General features: G+C 41.8%; 1 protein-coding gene across 5 annotated transcripts in view; it reads right to left on the bottom strand.

The window, feature by feature from the left end:
- ARHGAP10 (Rho GTPase activating protein 10) overlaps positions 1-21129 on the bottom strand; it is a 247263-nt gene that overhangs the window by 123100 nt on the left and 103034 nt on the right. For all 5 annotated transcript variants that reach the window (XR_006290642.1, XR_003563785.3, XM_007055702.4 and 2 more), the window contains 3 exons: positions 17457-17567; positions 13672-13776; positions 10738-10867 (listed from right to left, as the gene is read on the bottom strand). Coding sequence is in view for 3 of the 5 variants with exons in the window: in XM_007055702.4 (XP_007055764.1) it covers positions 10738-10867; positions 13672-13776; positions 17457-17567 (346 nt within the window). In the remaining 2 variants the exon portion in view is untranslated. The remainder of the gene's footprint in view (positions 1-10737; positions 10868-13671; positions 13777-17456; positions 17568-21129) is intronic.

Raw genomic sequence — 21129 nt, 5'->3', positions numbered from 1 at the left:
CATGCTTGCCATGGTATGATGTCTGCAGGAGAGCAGAGTTGCAGCGGAAGCGGTGGCTGACGACGGATGTCACGAGAATAGATATTTATAAAGAATGATGAGAGGACCTGCGAGGTGGATTCATGAGAGCAGAGTTTCAGCGGAAGCGGTGGAGGACGACAGTTAGCACTGCGCACGTTTCCCGAGGAAGAACACACGTACCCGGGAGCCCGTGACAGCCAACATGGAGAAATTCGCTATTGAGACAACAGCAGCAGAGCAGAGTTGCCGCGGAAGCAGCGGATGACGATGGTTAGCAGTCCTACTGCACCGTCCGCTGAAAGCAGTATGGCGTCCGCACGGAAAAAAGGCGTGAAACAATTGTCTGCCATTGCTTTTGTGGAGGGAGGGGCAACTGATGACATGTACCCAAAACCACCCGCTACAATGTTTTTGCCCCATCAGGCATTGGGAGCTTAACCCAGAATTCCAATGGGCGGCGGAGACTGCGGGAACTGTGGGATAGCTCCCACAGTACACCGCTCCGTAAGTCGATACTAGCCACGATAGTGAGGATGCACTCCGCCGACTTAATGCGCTTAGTGTGGACATACGCAATCAACTGTATAAAATCGATTTCTAAAAATCAATTTCTATAATTTCGTAGTGTAGACATACCCTGGGATCTTTTATCTGCAATACAGACATTGCTGTAGCTATTCATGCCTTTGTCGCTTCCAGGCCTTTCACTATAACATACTTTAATGTATTTAGTCTTTGATGAGTCCCTGGAAGCTTAGCTGGTACAGACCAACTTTGAGTAGGATTGGTCATTAATAGTACAAAACACCAGTGCTTCAAACTCTACATTACCTGGTTCTGGCTACCATCCCGGTGCCAGTAATCATCTTTAAAAACCTACATGATATAAACCCCAGTTATTTTAGAGACCACCTTATGTTATGCTTTATGGCAACAGCTGAGATCAGCAAGGGCATCTCAGCTGTCGAAGCCTGGAACTCAGCTTTTTGGACATCAGAAAGGGAATTCTCTAAAGCCCCTTTCACTGACCCTTTCAAATGTCACAGCTACGGCTTGAAATGGGCATACACACGGGTAACACGGCGCATACTCACTTCTGAGCGAGCCACCATTTTTCTCCTAAACTTATGACATTGGTGTCACCAACCAGCCAGAACCAGAGCACCAAAATCAAAAGTGCAGCTGGCAAGCTGGAACATAAAAAAACAAGCCCAGCTTGCTACTGCATCACTTCTCCCAGCAGAGAGCAATTGACAATGGAACCAGCAGGAACTTCCATTGCAGAAATTCCTGCCTTGTGAGTAGTAAGGAGCCTTTACTGCTGCAACCTGACTATTTGCTGAGACAGAAACTCAGGAAGGCAGGAGTCCAGCCCAGCATATGATCTTAGCAAGGGAGCCAAGACCTCAGCATATCAGTGTGGTGAGTAAGCACAGCTTGGGAGAATCAGCCCTTCCTCCCACCCAATCTGATCCTGGTCAAAGCCTAAATTTAGTGAGATCACATTCATATTCATAGCTTTTTTTGGTCCAGTCAGCCTTGAGACTATACTTTTATATTTGTTTACTGTTTCGGACCACAGAGTATTTTTTTAAATGCGGATCAGGATGTTTTTAATAAATTTGGTTATTCTGATATTGTGAAGTAGCTAGGTACCACATTTATCTGCTATAGGCATTTCATTATTATTAAACACACGTAGCAGAAATGCCTAAAGGATAGTCAATTAAATTCGGGTGCAGTCCAGGGAGACTACATCCAAGCACATAATGTTCCAAAATGATTTGAGAAGAAGTGTAAGCTGGTCAGGAAATGTTGTTTGCCCGGATATGCCATCTACATAGACTACACACATAGTAAAGGAGAGACCAGCTGGGGGAAAAAAGTGCTGCCCCCAGATTCCTAGTCAGCTGCCAATCCAGCACTCAGCTGGACACAGTCTGGGCAGCACTAGCTCTCCAAGATTCCTGAACTCCCATAAATACCCCTAAACCTTTTCACATGATTTTGGGTTTGATATAAAAGAATCAATGTGCCTTAATAGTTTCTATAGTTTAGCTGACAATGCTTTACACTGAAACAAAAATAAATCTACACGTTTGGCATCTACGGACGGGGGAAAGGCATTTAAAAAATTAAAATACACAAACTTATTTGAAAATTATTTTTAAATAAGGCAAACTAGGAAAAGAAAGGAAACAAGGACCCAAAACAGTGTTTTCTTAGAGAATGGAGTCATCGGGATGATTCCTCACTGTTGGTGAGTTTAAAACACTTTTTCAGGACAAGCATGTAATACAGTCAGAAGTATGAAGCAATGACTGTGAATCCTTTCAAGGAGTATGTAGAATCTTCAATACATGAGACACTCACTTTATACATGCCCTCATTTGCATCGTACAAGATGTTCCTCTGATTATGCAATTAATCATCATTATTAACGCATTGAGAGAGTACCAGCCTCAGGTTAGATAAAACTCAACATTAAGAGTGTGCATATTTTTAACTTTAAATCAGATTTTTTAAAATGATTAGACTTGTTTAAAAGCCAACATTTGAATTCACAGCCATTTGTCCAGGATTAAGATCACTACAACTTATTAGTAATTTAAGTACACTGAAAGTTGGATTGTGTGTACTGGAATGCATTAATAGGATGTTCTTTGAATAACATCTGTGTATCAGCACAACAGGATTCATGATATTTGCTGTCCAACAGTCAGCCTACTTTATTAAACAGTAAGAACACAGCTAGAGAATGAAAGCACATAGCTGAACTATGGAATAAGAACTGCAATCCTCAAATTTAACTGGCCTGATTTCAGAGGTACTGAGCACTGACTAATCCCATCAAATTTCCATGAGAGTCAATACTGCTCAGCACTTCTGAAATTCAGGTCAAATGCCTACCCCTTAAAAATTGAGGGGGAAAATGCTTCCATTTGGCAGCACTTCCTCAAAGATGGATTCTTGCTATTTGGAATGATGGATTCTTGCTATTTGGAACCTTCAAGCAGGATTCTCTCTAAATTTATTGCCCATCCAAAAGCCAGGCAGAGGAACGCTGGGTTGGATTGTTGGTCCTACCCCCATTCTATGACAGTAGGTAGATGCAGGGGAGAGAAAACATCTGGAGAGCCATCATGAACCAGAACTGTCTTGGCCACCAAGGAGGTATTAAGACTACTGTCACCTTGTCCATCTTTATCTTCCTGAGCACAACACGTGGTAGGAGGAGAATGGGAGGGAAGGCATACATCAATGGGCCTGACCATTGTGTTAGGAAGGCATCCCCTCTGACGCAGCAGCAAGCTGTTCTGAGAGCAGTAAGCTGAGCACACTTCTTGTTTGACTGAGTGCCAAAGTAGTCCCAAGATGATATTCCCCATTGACAAAATATCTGCTGGACCGCTGACACATGAGCACCGATTTGTATTCTTTGTGAAAATTCCTGCTAAGATTGTCTGCTAGGGAGTTCATTATGCCCAGGAGTAGCATTGCAGAAAGGGTGATCTATGTTGGATATACCAATTCCAGAGTCATACTGCCTCCCAACATAGTGGGTTGGACCTTGCTCCCTCCTGTTTGTTTATATAATAAACAGTGGTCATATTGTCTGACCTGAGTAGAAAAGAATTGTTTGCATGCTTGGCATACTGATTGTGGCTCAAGGAGGTTGATGTAGCACATGGACTTTTCTGGAGTCTGGGAACTTTGAGCAACTTGGTCATCCAGGTGCCCTCCCCAGCCTAGAAGAGACTCGTCCATGATGAAGGTATACAGGAAACCCACACAAACATTGTGGCTCTTCTCCCACCAGATAAGATATGCCCAGATGTAGGGAGGAAGTGAGACTCTGTTATCCAAGGAGCCTTTGTTTGGGATGTAGCCCTCACCCAGCCAGGTTCGGAAAGCCTGGTGAAGGGGGTCACACGTGCATGATGCCATGTGTCCTCTGAGGACCATGCAGGATTGGACTGTCATTTGACTACTGAGTCAAGTTGGATGTTAAGGTCTTTCATCGCAAGAACCTATCCTGTGGTAAGTAGGCCCCGGCCACAACTGAATCCAGGACTGTTCCTATTAATGTTATAGACATTGTGGGTATTAAAATGGACTTTCCTGGGTTTACTTGTACAAGAATTGGCAAAGGGTCAAGGAGGTTGGGGAGTACTATCTGCACTTCCTATACAGTCATCCCTTAAACACAAAAAAGAAGCTTACTGAAGTGGAAGATTGGACAAATGACCAGGGAAGAGTATAAAAATATTGCTCGGGTATGCAGGAGTGAAATCAAGAAGGCCAAATCATAATTGGAGTTGCAGCTAGCAAAAGATGTTAAGAGTAACAAGAAGGGTTTCTTCAGGTATGTTAGCAACAAGAAGGAAGTCAAGGAAAGTGTGGGCCCCTTACTGAATGAGGGAGGCAACCTAGTGACAGAAGATATGGAAAAAGCTAATGTACTCAATGCTTTTTTTGCCTCTGTCGTCACGAACAAGGTCAGCTCCAAGACTACTGCACTAGGCAGGAGAGCATGGGGAGGAGGTGACCAGCCCTCTGTGGAGAAAGAAGCGGTTCGGGACTATTTAGAAAAGCTGGACGAGGACAAGTCCATGGGGCCAGATGCGCTGCATCCGAGAGTGCTAAAGGAGTTGGCAGATGTGATTGCAGAGCCATTGGCCATTGTCTTTAAAAACTCATGGCGATCAGGTGAGGTCCTGGATGACTGGAAAAAGGCTAATGTAGTGCCCATCTTTAAAAAAGGGAAGGAGGAGGACCCGGGGAACTACAGGCCAGTCAGCCTCACCTCAGTCCCTGGAAAAAGCATGGAGCAGGTCCTCAAGGAATCAGTTCTGAAGCACTTAGAGGAGAGGAAAGTGTTCAGGAACACTCAGCATGGATTCACCAAGGGCAAGTCATGCCTGACTAATCTAATTGCCTTCTATGATGAGATAACTGGCTCTGTGGACATGTTATTCCTTGGCTTTAGCAAAGCTTTTCTCCCACAGTATTCTTGCCAGCAAGTTAAAGTAGTATGGGCTGGATGAATGGACTATAAGGTGGATAGAAAGCTGGCTAGATCATGGGGCTCAACAGGTAGTGATCAATGGCTCCAGGTCTAGTTGGCAGCCGGTATCAAGCCGAGTGCCCCAAGGGCTGGTCCTGGGGCCAGTTTTGTTCAATATCTTCATTAATGAGCTGGAGGATGGCGCAGACTGCACCCTCAGCAAGTTTGCAGATGACACTAAACTGGGAGAAGTAGTAGATACGCTGGAGAGTAGGGATAGGATACAGAGGGACCTAGACAAATTAGAGGATTGGACCAAAAGAAATCTGATGAGGTTCAACAAGGACATGTGCAGAGTCCTGCACTTAGGACGGAAGAATCTCATGCACCACTACAGACTAGGGACCGAATGGCTAGGCAGCAGTTCTGCAGAAAAGGACCTCGGGCTTACAATGGACGAGAAGCTGGATATGAGTCAACAGTGTGCCCTTGTTGCCAAGAAGGCAAACAGCATGTATAAGTAGGGGCATTGCCAGCAGATCGAGGGACATGATCATTCCCATCTATTTGACATTGGTGAGGCCTCATCTGGAGTACTGTGTCCAGTTTTGGGCCCCACACTACAAGAAGGATGTGGAAAAATTGGAAAACGTCCAGCAGAGGGCAACAAAAATGATTGGGGGACTGGAACACATGACTTATGAGGAGAGGCTGAGGGAACTGGGATTGTTTAGTCTGCAGAAGAGAAGAATGAGGGGGGATTTGATAGCTGCTTTCAACTACCTGAAAGGGGGTTCCAAAGAGGATGGATCTAGACTGTTCTCAGTGGTAGCAGATGACAGAACATGGAGTAATGGTCTCAAGTTGTAGTGGGGGAGGTTTAGGTTGGATATTAGGAAAAACTTTTTCACTAGGAGGGTGGTGAAGCACTGGAATGCATTACCTAGGGAGGTAGTGGAATCTCCTTCCCTGGAAGTTTTTAAGGTCAGGCTTGACAAAGCCCTGGCTGGGATGATTTAGTTGGCGATTGGTCCTGCTTTGAGCAGGGGGTTGGACTAGATGACCTCCTGAGGTCCCTTCCAACCCTGATATTCTGTGATTCAAGAGCCAGTCATCCAGGTAGGGAAATATATGGTAGCACTGCTAGTACAGACATGACCTTTGAGAAAACACTTGGAGCCATGGAAAGGCTGAAAAGGAGCTCCTTGTACTGGAATTGCTCTGAGCCCACCATAAAACGCAGGTTGCAGTGGGCAGATATCTATATGAAAATAAGCATCCTTAAATCAAGAACTGCAAACCAGTAGTCAATGTTTAGGGAGAGTATTATAGAGACTAAGGTGATCATCCTGACTTGAGCGGCGGATGAAGATGTTCAACTGCCTGAGATCCAGGATCCAGCTCCCAGTCATTTTGGGTATTAGAAAGTATTTGGAGTAAAAGCCCTTCCCCCATCTCAAGGAGGTACTGGCTCCATTGCCTCTACCTGGATCAGGGCTTCTATCTCCTGCATGAGGATTCTCTTGCGAGATGGGTCTCTGAAAACGGACGGGGAAAGGTGTTTGGGGGAATGCAGACACAGGAATTCGATCATGTAGCTGGCTAAGCTGATGTCCAAAACCCATTTGTCTGAAGTTAGGCATTGCCACATCAAAAGGAAATTGGCCAGGCAGCCACCAAAGAAGGTGAGGGAGACTGGATGAGCTGGGACTGGTTGACATCTCTCAAACATCCCTGCAAAATGCCTTCTTGGTCGGCAGTTGGCTTTGGAGAGGAGATGGTGGTGCAGCAGGGTACCTGCCATGCTGTACTCTCTGGTGCTATCTTGGTGGTTCATAAGGCCTCTGTTGATAGAACGGCTACTGGGCTGGCTGATACCTATGTTGCGATGCCTTAAAGCATCTTCTGTGAGGTTTCAGGGTGTATATTCCCAAGGAGCTGAGTACGGCTCGGGAGTCTTTGAGTGAGTGAATGACTTGTCAGTCTTTTCATTGAAAAGGTCATTTCCACAGAAGGGAAGATCCTCCACTATTGGGGCTTTCCAAGGAAGTTAAGGCAACGTCCAGAGCCAGGAGGCCTACTTCATGACCACTGAGGTCACCACGAAGTGAGGTGCCTGCATCCAGTGATGCCTAAAGGGATGACCTGGCTCCTAATATCCCTTTATCAGGGATATCCTGGAACTGGGACCTACATTCTGGAGGTAACTAACTGCAAACTCTGACAAGTTAATAAAGTCATACTTCGACATAACTGCCTGGTAGTTTGCAGTAAGGAACAGTAGGCTGGCAGATGAAATGTTCTCTCTTGACATCCTTGTCTGAAGGAGTAAGTCTTGGTTGTTGCAGTCTGTTCCACTTCGTTACCGCTTGTACCACCAGAGAGTTCAGGTTTGGGAGGAAGAGAATAAATACTTTACCCCCTTAGAGAGAAGAAAATATTTCTTTTCAGCCCTCTGGGGCGTAGAGGCACAGATGGCTAGTGTCTTCAGCAAGCTCCAAAATGGCCTCCATAGGGAGAATTACTTTGGAGGGAGCTCCTGACTGAAGAAAGTCCAGGAACTTGTGTGATGGGGGTCCTGAACTCCTTCAGCGGGATGTGAAGGGTTTCAACAATCCTTCTTAGCAGCTCTTGGTATTGCAACCACCAGGTGCGGGGAGGGAAGCTGGCACCACTGCTTCAACTAGGAATGAAGAAGCAGGCATGTGTGGATCTGGCAGTACAGGCTGTTCCAGTGGCTCCAAATCCTCTTATTCCTTCCTCTCCTGTGGCAGTTGGGAATCTTCTGCTGGAGATGATCTTTTGTGAGAACAATGCCCCTAGTGTTCAAATTCTGGACCTCTATGGTGTACAAGAAATAAAGCAGGGGGAGTCGTCAAGATTGTTAAACAGCATGCTTATCCAGACCACACTAGTAGGAAAGGGAATTAAGAATGTGGGGGAGGAAATTTTGCAATTTGCAAAGCTAAAAAGTCCTGGACCACATGAACTTAATTCAATGGTGCCAATTATGATTGCAATTCCTAGATGGTCTGGGAATCGTAAAGAATTGGTATATGTTAACAGTATTGGTACAAGAGAGAATGGAACCTATAACAGCATTATCCCAGTGTGACGATGGCAAAACAAGGAGGAGAGGAAATAAACAGAGCCTGCTGTAAACAAATCAAGCACAGACAGTTCTATGAGTAATCAGCATGAATGAACCTGACCACAAGTGAGGGAGGTTGGGCCCGACTAGTCATTAAAGAGAGAGTAAAGGAGGTGGTACTGCTAGGGGACACAGTTATGTGCTCTGGGATACCACAACTTTTTGGTGGGGCCAACACAATGCCAGGGGACCCTGACATGGATTTTGTTGGAACCTCACCTCTCTGGCTCAGATTAGGACCGAAACCCTATGGCCAACTGTGCAGATGAAGGAGGATGTGACAAAGGCTGTGACAGACAACACCAAATGAGAGTCACTGGTGACCGCTCTCTTTACAGCCATACCTCCTTTGTCCATTAACACCACTGATTTGGTACAAAGGAAAAACGAGCAATTGGTTTCCATTGCCCAACTGACAGCCGAGCAACAGGAAATTGGGGACAGTACTGTACAGGCAGTGGAGACACCCTGATGGAGTTTTCCAGAGCAGTTAAGCTTCCATCCCTTGGTTCGTACTTTGAGTCTAATATTAATGATGGTTCAAATGATTACAACTACTCTGGTCTTAGGCATGTGTTGCTCGGTAATAAACTTGAAAAGGAAGGCACAGAAAGACAGGATTATGATGCAAACAAATGCTAATGTAGATAGGCTTGACCTGACATGAGTAATTAAACATGTGGGGGGAGGCCTCATTCTTTGGAAAATAGAATTAGGGAGGTAAATGAATCATCGGGCTGAAAAAAGGACGTTTGTGCTAAATAAGATAAGTAAATAGGCCAGTAGGCTAACAAAACAATGTCTGAGCCAGCTAAGATAAGAGGGAGAACACTCAGGGAAACAACAATGGACAGGATAAGTTAGAAATGTAGAGATGTAGTAAAGAGTTGGTTGAATATGGCCAATGAGTGAACAAAAAGCATGCTGCACAGCCCCTGAAAAGTAACCATGCCAATCCAAAAGCATGTGATGCAGCATACAGTAAATGCAATGAGATGTATAATGTATATAAAGAGAGAGAGGGTTTCGGTGTAACTTTGGAGCTATGGTGTACCCTGCATCCACCACCCCTGCGTTTGGATCCAATCAACTCAATGTAGCACTGCTGTATGCAAAATAAAAATACCTGAGTAATGAATACCTGAGTTCTTGGAAAGCCAAGTGGAAAGCAGTGTTGGAGGGAATCCCAACACACAGTAGGGGCCCCAGGCACTCCAGTAAGGCCAATGGATGTGATCATACTGATAGTTCAGCAGACCCCATGGTGATTACCATGGATCCATGGTTGGTAGGTAAGGGTCCTGTGGAAGAGGAGGTCCTCAAAAGGCTCTGGGGGCCCTGAATGAACTGACATGCTGTGGACAAATCATCAGTGGAACTGACAGCACTCATTCCTTCTCAGAGTAAGAGTTGTCAGGCTCTAAGGGTGGAACCATTGGTACTGGCTGCATTCAACCAGAGGTGTAACCAAGTGAATAGCATCCCAACTGTGTTGGAGTGTCATAGCCCTGCCAGTGCTCAAGACTGGCAAGTGACGCCTGGACAATGTTGTGATTGGACCATGAGGTCCAATCAGATTGGAGACTTTGGATGCGTGTAAATAGTCAGATCCTCAATAAGGGAATACCAAGGTCTGGCAGGAGAACTGACTGGAGTTTCTGGAATTGGATCCATCGTGTAGGTGTGGGTACAGTAGTCTTAGCATTGTGCAAAACCGATGGTGCTAAATGTCTAGGGATTAACGGGGGGGGTGGGGGGGGGAACCCCTGGTCCACACTCACTAAACTACAACTATACACTAATTAACTATGAAACTGTTAACTAACAAAACTATTAAAAGTATATACAATATTTTTTACAGGAAGTTGAGCCTAAGAAGCTACAAACTACTAACACAGGAGGTTCTGTCCTAGACCACACGTGGTGGAAAAAGAACGGAAGATGTGATCGGTCCACATCACCACGTCTGCCTACAGTTCACCCCATGAGGAGGCATGGTACACCAGCACAGACCAAGAGACATTGCTATTGAAGAATTTCCAGTACCAAACACATGAAATGCATGTTCACCCACAATGAATACCACAGGGTCCAGCCTCAAAAAAGAACAAAACATTTCCTATAAAAGGGCTTTACATTCAACAACAAAGTATTTAGTGCACAGTACTGAGAGACAGTTGAAGATTCTATTCCCAGCTCTGCCACTGATTCACTATGTAACCTTGGCCAACTCACTGAGCCTTTCTGTGCCTCGCTGGAATACTAAGACAGGAATATTACAGCCTCCCTACCTCACTGGAGGTTTGCTTAATTGATACTTGTATAGTGCTTGGAGATCACTGTATGAAAGAATATTAATATTAAGTATGATATTAAATTTGTAAAGAGATGAGAACACTGAATTATAAATGCATTTTTCTTAAACCAAATGCTTTTTGAGTAGAAACTCTGTGTGTGCATATGTGTTTGTCGAAGTACATATACAGGCATGTGTATAGCACTTAGAAGATTTTGGGCACTACTGGAATATAAATAATAAAATAAAAATGTATCTTACTTTTTTCCTGCACATAAAGGTAGCCTTCCATTGTAAACTGATTTGCTCTTTTATGTTCCTGAGGACTCCGCCTGATTTTGTTCATGAGCTCCTCCACCTCCGATCTTGTTCCTTCAAAACGATTTCTTGTCTAAATTGAAAAAAAAAAAAAAGAAAAAAGATATTTAAAATAGAAAAATACTAGAAAAGCTACGTTCTGAAGCTTTGTGAGCAGCCTGCCTCAAGCCTCCAGCATCAAGACACACACTCAAGGAGAGCAGACATCCTGGTCCAGAAGCAGGTTGCTGTAACTATCTGGAAACAGGCTATCCCTGACTGCTACTGGTCTGTTGCTAACCAATTTGGCTTTGGAAAGCTGAATGTGGATAAAGTGGTGGCAGAGGTTTCTGCGGCATTCCTGAAGTAAATCCCGCCTTTGAGAGAATGGGGTTTCCAAACTGTGCTGGGGCCATTGCTGGAATTCATGTGCCCATAGTTTTCTTGCCCTCCTAAAGGAGCATGTGAGTACGTAAACTAAAAAAGGTACTGCTCCATTGTTATGCAGGCCTTTGAAGACCATATCAACATGGGCTGCACTGGAAAGTTCCTAATGCCAGGGTTTTCTACCAATTGGGAGTCTACATTCAAGGACAGGCTGGGACACTAGTCCCATGAAATGACATTGCCATAAACGGAGTTACTCTCCCTACTATTATTCTAGGGGACCCCACGTACCCGTTTTTGCCTTGGTTTATGAAAGCATACCCTGATCTCAGAAGCCCCGGCAAAATAAGGTTAAATTACACTTTAGAAGGTGCAGAATGGTGGCTGAATGTGGTGTGGCAGATAGAAACCCCACTGGCACTGTCTAGAGACCCATTTGGATTCCAATGTCATCAATGCTGTTTGCATTACTGTGGCTTGCTGTGCTCTTCACAATCTTTGGGAAGCAAAAGATGAGACATTTCTCCAGAATGGACACACGACAGTGACAGACTGCTGAGCCAGTACCTCAGCCACAAAATGCAGCTACCACAGTTGCAGCAGGATGCACCCAGGCAACAGAAATTAGAGATGCTCTGTGCTCTCACATCATGGACTAATGGAAGATGGAAAATAATACCTTTTATGAATGTGCTTATGCAATTCTTACAGTACATTAGGTAAGGTGAGAGTGGTGGGGGTTGATTGTCATGAACTGTACTGCTTAAAAGCCTTGTGTGAAACTGATTCATAGATTCTAAGGCCAGAAGGGACCATTATGATCATCTAGTCTGACCTCCTGTATAGAACAGGTGATACATAGAAGTTCCCCAAAATAATTCCTAGAGCAGATCTTTTAGAAAAACATCCAATCTTGACTTTAAAATTACATCAACCACGATTCTAAGCCACTCAGGGAGCTGGCATTACTAAATCGGCATAGAGAGACACTTTACAGTGGACAGCACCACTGACTTCCATGTCTTTTGGGCTCTCAACCTCAGGGTCATTTCTGACTCTTCTTTCCATTCTCCTCCAAGGCTGTCACCAAGTATTGCCACTCCATCCTCTAGAGCATTTTGAAAATCCAACCCAGCCTTTCAATTCCAACAGTTATAACACTAATCTCCCACTTTCATTACTGCAACCTCTCTGCATTTCCTGATACACATATTGCTGCCATTCAGTCCATCCAAAATATTGCTACAAAGATTGTTTTCCTTTCCCATTGCTCTGACCACATCACTTCCCTCTTCCAACATCTCACTGGATCACCTTCATCTACAATTTCAAGTTCAACTCCTCACCTTCACCTTCAAAGCCCTGTACAACTTCATCCTGGCCTATATTTCAGATCTTATTTCTTATCTTGTCCTACTTCAGCTTTTTTGCGCTAATACCAATATCAGACTCAATGCCCTTTTACTATCCTTCTCCTATTTGCACCTTGGTGCCTTCTTTTATGCTGCCATCTGTGCTTTTTATATATTCTCCCAATCCCAGTGGGAAAGACCCCTCATTCAATTCCTTCCAGAAAGGGTGACTTCTTCCAGGAAGCCCACTGTCACAACCGAAAAATTCCCTCTGCAACCCAATACAAGTTGAGAATTCATGAGTGCGGAGAAAAGATGTACACGAACAAAAAGAAAATACAAGTGTGTTATCAAAGATGTTAACTTACATAACCATATATTATCGTAACACTTTTCCGCCTTTTCTCCCCACTACCGTCTGTTGTTCTGACTCATCAATTCATGTCTATAATCAGACTGTAACCTCCTAGAAGTACTGTGTCGTAATTCCAGACAACCCTGGAGACCAACAGCCAACCAACAAAACAAGTGTCGCACAGGCAATCACAGTCTAAGTTTCCTTAAACAGCTCGATACTTGAGTGCTTCAAGTACATTATTTTCTGAAAGTATTGTTCTGAAGAAGAGAGTCTGGTTCAGAGCCTCCATGTCATTTTTTCTTTGGCCCCTTTAACGGAAGTACCAACAAGTGTGACAAAAATTGTTAGGAAGCCTGCCTGTCCCATTGAATGTTTTTCAGTTACCTACAGTGTAGTTCTGTAGTAATGACTTAAAGTCAATCCAGCCTGAATTCAGATGTATTCCATTGCCAAACCTCTGAGCCAGCCAACTGCACATAATTAAAATAAACTGTTAATTACATTAAACTTAAACATATCTAGTGTGAACATGAAAGAATTTAAATGCAAACTATGAAAAGCTGACAGAAAATATTTTAAAGAGTATTAGAGAACACTAGGGTGGCAGGGTTAGCTGTATTCTCAATTATTGCACAATGGCTGATTCAGTCACATAATTGGTTAGCCAGAAGATGGCACTATAACCCCAAAGTTTCTCTTGATTAACTCACATTACCAAGAAACGAGTTATCCAAATATACAGTACACATTTTTTATTCCAAAAATTTGTAAATGGCTTAAATATAAAACATCTTAGCTTACATTCTGGATATTGATCTGCAGAGCCATTTTGTAGTGATTGAAGTCTTTGGCGAGTTCATAGCCCTGATGATAGAAAGTGAATATACCCTGAAAAAATGACAGCACCTGGAATACAAGCAGGAGAGCTTTCTTAGCAGGGCGAACGCCAATTGCCAGCAAAGATTGCTGTATTCTCATTTAGTCTTTACTAAGCATTTAAAAGAAGCATTTAAAAGAACAAGTAAACAAAAACTATCAGATTTCTTTAATAAAAATATTCTTACTAAAGTCTACTATTCACAAGAATCTATTTTGTTAAAAATGGCTAACAACATAACTAACACCTGTGGAATCTGTCTTGCTTCCAGTCTCTTACAAATTATCTTTATTTTAAACTTGATCAAACAAGTAAGAAATAGGGCTGACGATTAATCGCAGTTAACTCACACGATTAACTCAAAAAAATTAACTGTTTAAAAAAATTAATTGCGATTAATCAGTTTTAAATTGCACTGTTAAACAACAGAATAGCAATTGAAATTTATTAAATATTTTGGATGTTTCTCTACATTCTCAAATAAAATTGATTTCAATTACAACACAGAATACAAAGTGCACAATGCTCACTTTATATTATTATTTATTACGAATATTTGCACGGTAAAAATGATAAACAAAAGAAATTGTATTTTCAATTCACCTCATAAAAGTACTGTAGTGCAATCTCTTTATCGTCAAAGTGCAACTTACAAAGATTTTTGTTGTTACATAACTGCACTCAAAAACAAAACAATGTAAAACTTTGTGCCTACAAGTCCACTCAGTGCTACTTCTTTTTCAGCCAATCGCTAAGACAAACAAGTTTGTTTATATTTACGGGAGAAAATGCTGCCCGCTTCTTATTTACAATGTCACCAGAAAGTCAGAACAGGCATTCGGATGGCACTTTTGTAGCTGGTGTTGCAAGGCATTTACGTGCCAGGTACGCTAAACATTTGTATGCCCCTTCATGCTTTTGCCACCACTCCAGAGGACGTTTCCATGCTCATGATGCTTGTTAAAAAAAACAACGCGTTAATTAAATTTGTGACTGAACTCCTTGGGGGAGAATTGTATGTCTCCTGCTCTGTTTTACCCGCATTCTGCCATATATTTCATATTAGAGCGGTCTCAGATGATGACTCCGTACATGTTGTTCGTTTTAAGAACACTTTCACTGCAGATTTGACAAAACACAAAGAAGGTCCTGGTAAGATTTCTAAAGATAGCTACAGCACTCGACTCCAGGTTTAAGAATCTAAAGCTCCTTCCAAAATCTGAGCGAGACAAGGTGTGGAGCATGCTTTCAGAAGTACACAATTCTACATTGTAAGTTCAACTTTCATGATAAAGAGATTACACTACAGTACTTATATTACGTGAATTGAAAAATAGTATTTCTTTTGTTTTTTACAGTGTAAATCAGGCGTTCTCAAACTGGGGGTTGTGACCCCTCTAGGGGCCACGAGATTATTACATGGGGGGGCTGCGAGCTGTCAGCCTCCACTCCCAAACCCCGCTTCACCTCCAGCATTTATAATAATGTTCAATATAAAAAAAGGTGTTTTAAATTTATATAGGGGAGGGTCACACTCAGAGGCTTGCTGTGTGAAAGGGGTCACCAGTACAGAAGTTTGGGAACCACTGGTGTAAATATTTGTAATTAAAAATAAATAGAAAGTGAGCACTGCACACTTTGTATTTTGTGTTGTAATTGAAATCAATATATTTGAAAATGTAGAAAACATCCAAAAATATTTAAATAAATAGTATTCTATTATTGTTTAACAGTGCGATTAATTGTGAGATTAATCTTGACTGTTTTTTTTTAATTGTGTGATTAATCACAATTAATTTTTTTAATCGCTTGACAGCCCTAGTAAGAAAAGAATAGGCAACTCCCAAAGCAAAGCGAGGGTGAAAATCCCACAGAAAGACGCAGGCCTCTGTATTATGGAGAAAAGGAGCCACAGCCTGATGATGTAACAATACTCTGAAGCCACATTTAAGCAAACTATTTTCAAAACAGTGGTTCACTACCCTTGAAAAAATGCAAGGCTCATAAAATATCTACGTGGCAAAGAAGGAGATGGGAATGAGCAATTCACGCCCTCAGTGAAAATTTAAAATGAAAAAAGGAATATAATTTGCATATATTAAGTATAATAGACTCCACTATATTCAGATACAAATCAAGCAACAATTTCCTCCCACATACAACTTACCCAGTCTTCAGAGGAAAAGGTTGTTGTGAAAAGCAGCTGAAAGAACCAGTTCACCAGAGCATGCATGAAGTTTGAGAATGTAATTTGGAGAGGTACTCATTTTAATTGGGCTTTCAGGAAGATAAATGGCTTTTGTTATGGAATCGCTAGATACCACAATAGTAAGCTCATAGATTCATTTATTTTAATTTGTTTTAACAGGACTTAGGGGACATATGCAAAAACACCTAAGGCCTTGTCTACAAACAAGCTGTGCCACCACTTCAAATATGCTTGTATAGGCAGACCAGTACAAACCCCCTACTTTGGACATAGTTTATATCACAGTGCTTATATCAGTATAGCTCAGTGGTTCCCAGACTTGTTCCGCCGCTTGTGCAGGGAAAGCCCCTGGCGGGCCGGGCCAGTTTGTTTACCAGCCGCGTCCACAGGTTCGGCCGATCGCAGCTCCCAGTGGCCACGGTTTGCTGCTCCAGGCCAATGGGAGCTGCTGGAAGCGGCGCGGGCTGAGTGAAAAACACTGCTGAAAAACACCACACACATGCACACTCTCTCAATAACTATCATAATGAGAGTGGTTATGAATGTTTCATAAATACATCTGAAACCAGAGGATACTAGCATAGCTTAAGGTTTTGTTACAAACCTAATTCAACTATCTGTGAAGGTTTGGGGAAATTTTAGAGAAAGCCCCCGCAGGCACTTTGAGTAAGCCTGGTCAGCATTGTTATGCTTTAGCTTGAAACCAAGTGAAGCTCATTGGTTTTACACACTTTCAACCCTGGCCAAGTTTGGTAGTTTCAGACTAATTTCGCTTTGAGATTTTGGACCAGATTCAACCTTTTAGTGAGTGGGCTCAACTTTAAATGAAGTAAATAGGAGCTTAACCTGCAAACCCAAGCATGGAAACATGCTCTTTGGATTAGTCACGTTACATTTCAGGGGCTATGAATTCAATCAAAACAAACTGTTTGCCCAAAGACCCTGTGAACAAAAGCTGCCAAGTTTTGCACACCTCTGCCCTTAACAGGGTCTTCTGTAGAACATTTCCAGGGCTTGTCTGTACTCAAAAACTTGCATCAAAGTAACTTGATCAGTTATAGTTACACTGGTGGCTTTAAGCTAAATCAGTTTGTCTCTCTCTATATATATTAGGAGTTTGCATATATGTAACGTGATAGTTTTTCATTCTACTTAAAAAGAAAAGGAGTACTTGTGGCACCTTAGAGACTAACAAATTTATTTGAGCATAAGCTTTCGTGAGCCGATGAAGTGAGCTGTAGCTCACGAAAGCTTATGCTCAAATAAATTTGTTAGTCTCTAAGGTGCCACAAGTACTCCTTTTCTTTTTGCGAATACAGACGAACACGGCTGCTACTCTGAAACCTGTCATTCTACTTAGTTACCCGGTTCCTTAGTTTTCTTAGAAAGCAGAAATCAGCACTGATCCTCTTTGTTTTTCACCCTCTTACACTCCATCTCTCCCCCTTGTCAAAGCCATCAGGTGTTGCTTTCTTATATAATAAATTCTATAGTACTTACAGGTTCCACACACTCAAATTTCTTCCGTTCCTGTATCTCCTGCAGCTTGCACACATATTCAAGTGACAGCTCATAAAAGTGTTTTCTATTTTGCTCCACTTGGTAATCTGCCTACAGACAGAACAGAGCTGTTTTAGGTTTCACAGACATTATGCCGATAGCTTCAGAATGACATGTATACAGAGCTGAAGATGGTTAGTGATACAACTCTCTAGGCGAAGGACTTCATTACAGTAAAAAGAAAAGGAGTACTTGTGGCACCTTAGAGACTAACAAATTTATTTGAGCATAAGCTTTCGTGAGCTACAGCTCACTTCATCGGATGCATTCGGTGGAAAATACAGTGGGGAGATTTATATACATAGAGAACATGAAACAATGGGTGTTACCATACACACTGTAACGAGAGTGATCACTTAAGGTGAGCTATTACCAGCAGGAGAGCAGGGAGGGGGAAAAAACCTTTTGTAGTGAGCTGTAGCTCACGAAAGCTTATGCTCAAATAAATTTGTTAGTCTCTAAGGTGCCACAAGTTCTCCTTTTCTTTTTGCGAATACAGACTAACACGGCTGCTACTCTGAAACCTTTCATTACAGTAGCTTACTTTGGATACATTAACAGCAATGCCGTTTACCATTTGCTTGATTGTGTTTTGTTTCAGAAGGTGGAGTGTTTTTGGAAACTCACGTGACATTTCATTATAATTGCAATGCAAATCACAAACATGTCAGTGCAAACATACACTGATTATTTAATATCACACAAGAGGGCCCTGCAGGGACACACAGGTGATAAGAAGACTCATACCTAAGAGATGTGAAATGCTTCCATTCAACCCTGGGTGGAAGTGTTAACGCTGAAGATTCTCTGTCATTGTCTGTATTGCTCCTCACCCACAAAAAACTGCTGTTGCTCTGAAACCTCTGGAAGGTTTCATCTCCTCCTCTCCTGCCCATCCTGAACTTGTATGAATTGTGATGGAAAGTAAGATGATAATCTGGCCCCTATCTTACTTGTTTATTTGTCAAGGGTTTCTTTGATGCATTATACAGGCATCCGTACTGTGTACCACTAGCAATAAAAGACAGTTTAAAAGGAGCCCACCCTTTATCTTGGGTATTAAACAAACCATACAGCCTACAAAATACTGAAAATATGTAGCCTTAGTTCTAACCCATGCAGATGTATTAATATTTTAGCTTTTATAAAGTGCCAATGTCATACTGATCTCATGTACTAATTACATTTTAGCTACCATTCATTCCTATAACAGCGCAAATACTGCTTCATGCTGTTAGGAAATTAGTACAGGTTATTAAAAAAGATAGAGGTGTCCAAGCCAAGTCTTCAACTGAAGAGGAACTGAACAATGGCTAACATCCCCTTATTAAAATAAATTTGAGGAAAGGACAGTGTCATTCCAATTGTTAAATGATCATTACTGAAGTCCTTCTCTGTGAAATGGTATCAACTGCCTTCCAGGAATTCCATAAAAGCCTCAGACCCCCAAAAAGTGCAAACTCCAGAGAAAGAGGAAAAAAGGGTAGGGAAGGGAAAAGAAAGGGAAAACCCAGACTTACCATAACCTCCAACTCAAAAGACTATCAAAACATGATTCTGGTACAACATTAACTACTGTGCTGTGAAGTGACCATAAGTCAAAAATAGCTTCAAAATGTTTTGTATTTAAACAAAAATAAAAATCAATCCTCTATTGCTCTGTGCCCATAGTTTGTGAATGAAGACACACATATTGAATGATCACATTTTAAAAAAGAACCACACACTGAAGTCATCTGCATGTTTGCAACATTAAGGAAAAAGGTTTAAAAATAAGTGGGTTAGTACCTAGAAACCTAATTTATGCATGGAATACAATTTATGTACGGTTTGTAAAGTTAGTCATGCCTATAATGCATTGTATGCAATACACAGGCGTTTAGAATCATAGGATGTAGATATGGAAAGGTTCTCTTAAGTGATTGTGATGGGGTTTACTATCTATGTCCCATGAGGCACCTGCCCCTTAGGACTAAGGTTACCCAGGTGGAGCCAAGGTCTAGCTCTCTCTCTCTCTCTCTCTCTTTTTTTTTTTTTTTTTTTTTTTTAGTGTTAAAGGCCCCAGATGGCACTACACATTATACCAGACACCTAGTCCATCCCCCTGTCAATGAAGGATTTTATCCCTAAACTTTCTGAGGTATGAACTGTGACTTTGTTAGGGTACTGTATGTTGTTTGTACATCAGAGGTGCTGTACAAACAATACCTGCATCATGCCTTATAGTTTCAGAACAATCCTACATTGACAGAGACAGGAGCCCTCCCACAGTAATATAGCTGCCACCACAACATAGCACATTTTCTTGGTTTGTCAAGTTCACTTTTAAATTATCTCATTTAAATGCATACTATGTACGCATAAAGGAAAGGACACAGAAAGCCAAGTGTATGGCTAATTTAGTAGCCAACTCCATCAATTTTATGCATACATGTTTCCTAAGCTTGTGCAAAAGTTTTTTCCATTTTAAGTCCTATAGGCATTAAATAAAAGCATGCTTTGGCTGTTAAAATGTTTAGTATTCTGTTTTCTAACATTTCTAAAAACAGGAATGAGAAGTTATATCTAACTGACAAGTTTTAAAAAATATTTTTAATTGATAATAGAAGGAATTGTTGTAAGTGAACTTTGTATTTGAAAATTCAGTAAAGAAAATTAAATACATCTACTTTTACTTTCTCTATACTTTGAACAAGTGGTGCTGATACTGTTACTAGACCTCTGTTCAAAATGGCTCTGAGGCTGTTCTCTCTGGAGTATTCTGCATTTCCACTCACGTGGTATCTCATCTCTGTTTTAGATGTTTACAAGTTTCCTGACCTTGAGATATGCCCCATTACAGGCCTATAAAAAGGTGGAAAATAACACTTTCATTTTTCTGTACCAAGTTTTCTATGGTATCTGATCAATTTGGTAAGAACAATTTCTACCCATGATCCTGCAAACACTTATGCACATGCTTAAAGTTAAGCACATGAGTAGTTCCAGTTGACTTCAATCAGACTACTCACCAATTCAAAGTTAAGTACACGGAGACTTGCAAAACCAGGGCCTAACTTTCTGAGTAACACAACATGCAGAGTCAATATGCTGATAAAATGCAAGTACATGCTGGGTGCTCAAATTGTGAGGTAACTGGCTGATTGTGAAATGATTTATATGAAGGAGGCTGATGGGAACATTTTGTTCAAAAAACCTTACATTTGGGGGACTTTTAAGTGCTGCTAAATATATGTAAAGCATGTAGAAGCTAAACAGAAAATTAAGAATTCTGGGAGATTTTCCTAATGTAAGGTAACCCTTCTGTCTACAGAGGCTCGAACAAACTTCCTTTGCTCATTTTCTCATACCTTACTTACTGGTCCTTGAGAAATAGCAACTGACAAAATCTATCATGGACCACTGAGGGGACAGAAGGAATGCCAACAAAAACAAGGTCTGTTAGTCTTGAGCTTTAAAGACATCAACAATCTTTCCTCCTCCTGTGTAGCATCACTGGACAAGGAGGTGCTCCAAATTTTAAAAAATATCAGCATGCAACAAGCTTTTGCATTTAGCATTCCATTCCATCATATCAATTGTCAGCTGTCAACCCAATCTACGTATTACTGTG

This window comes from Chelonia mydas, chromosome 4, assembly GCF_015237465.2.
Source record: "Chelonia mydas isolate rCheMyd1 chromosome 4, rCheMyd1.pri.v2, whole genome shotgun sequence".
Classification (NCBI taxonomy): Eukaryota; Metazoa; Chordata; order Testudines; family Cheloniidae; genus Chelonia; species Chelonia mydas.
Note: the sequence above shows the minus strand (reverse complement) of the source record. Positions and strands in the feature narration are given on the sequence as shown.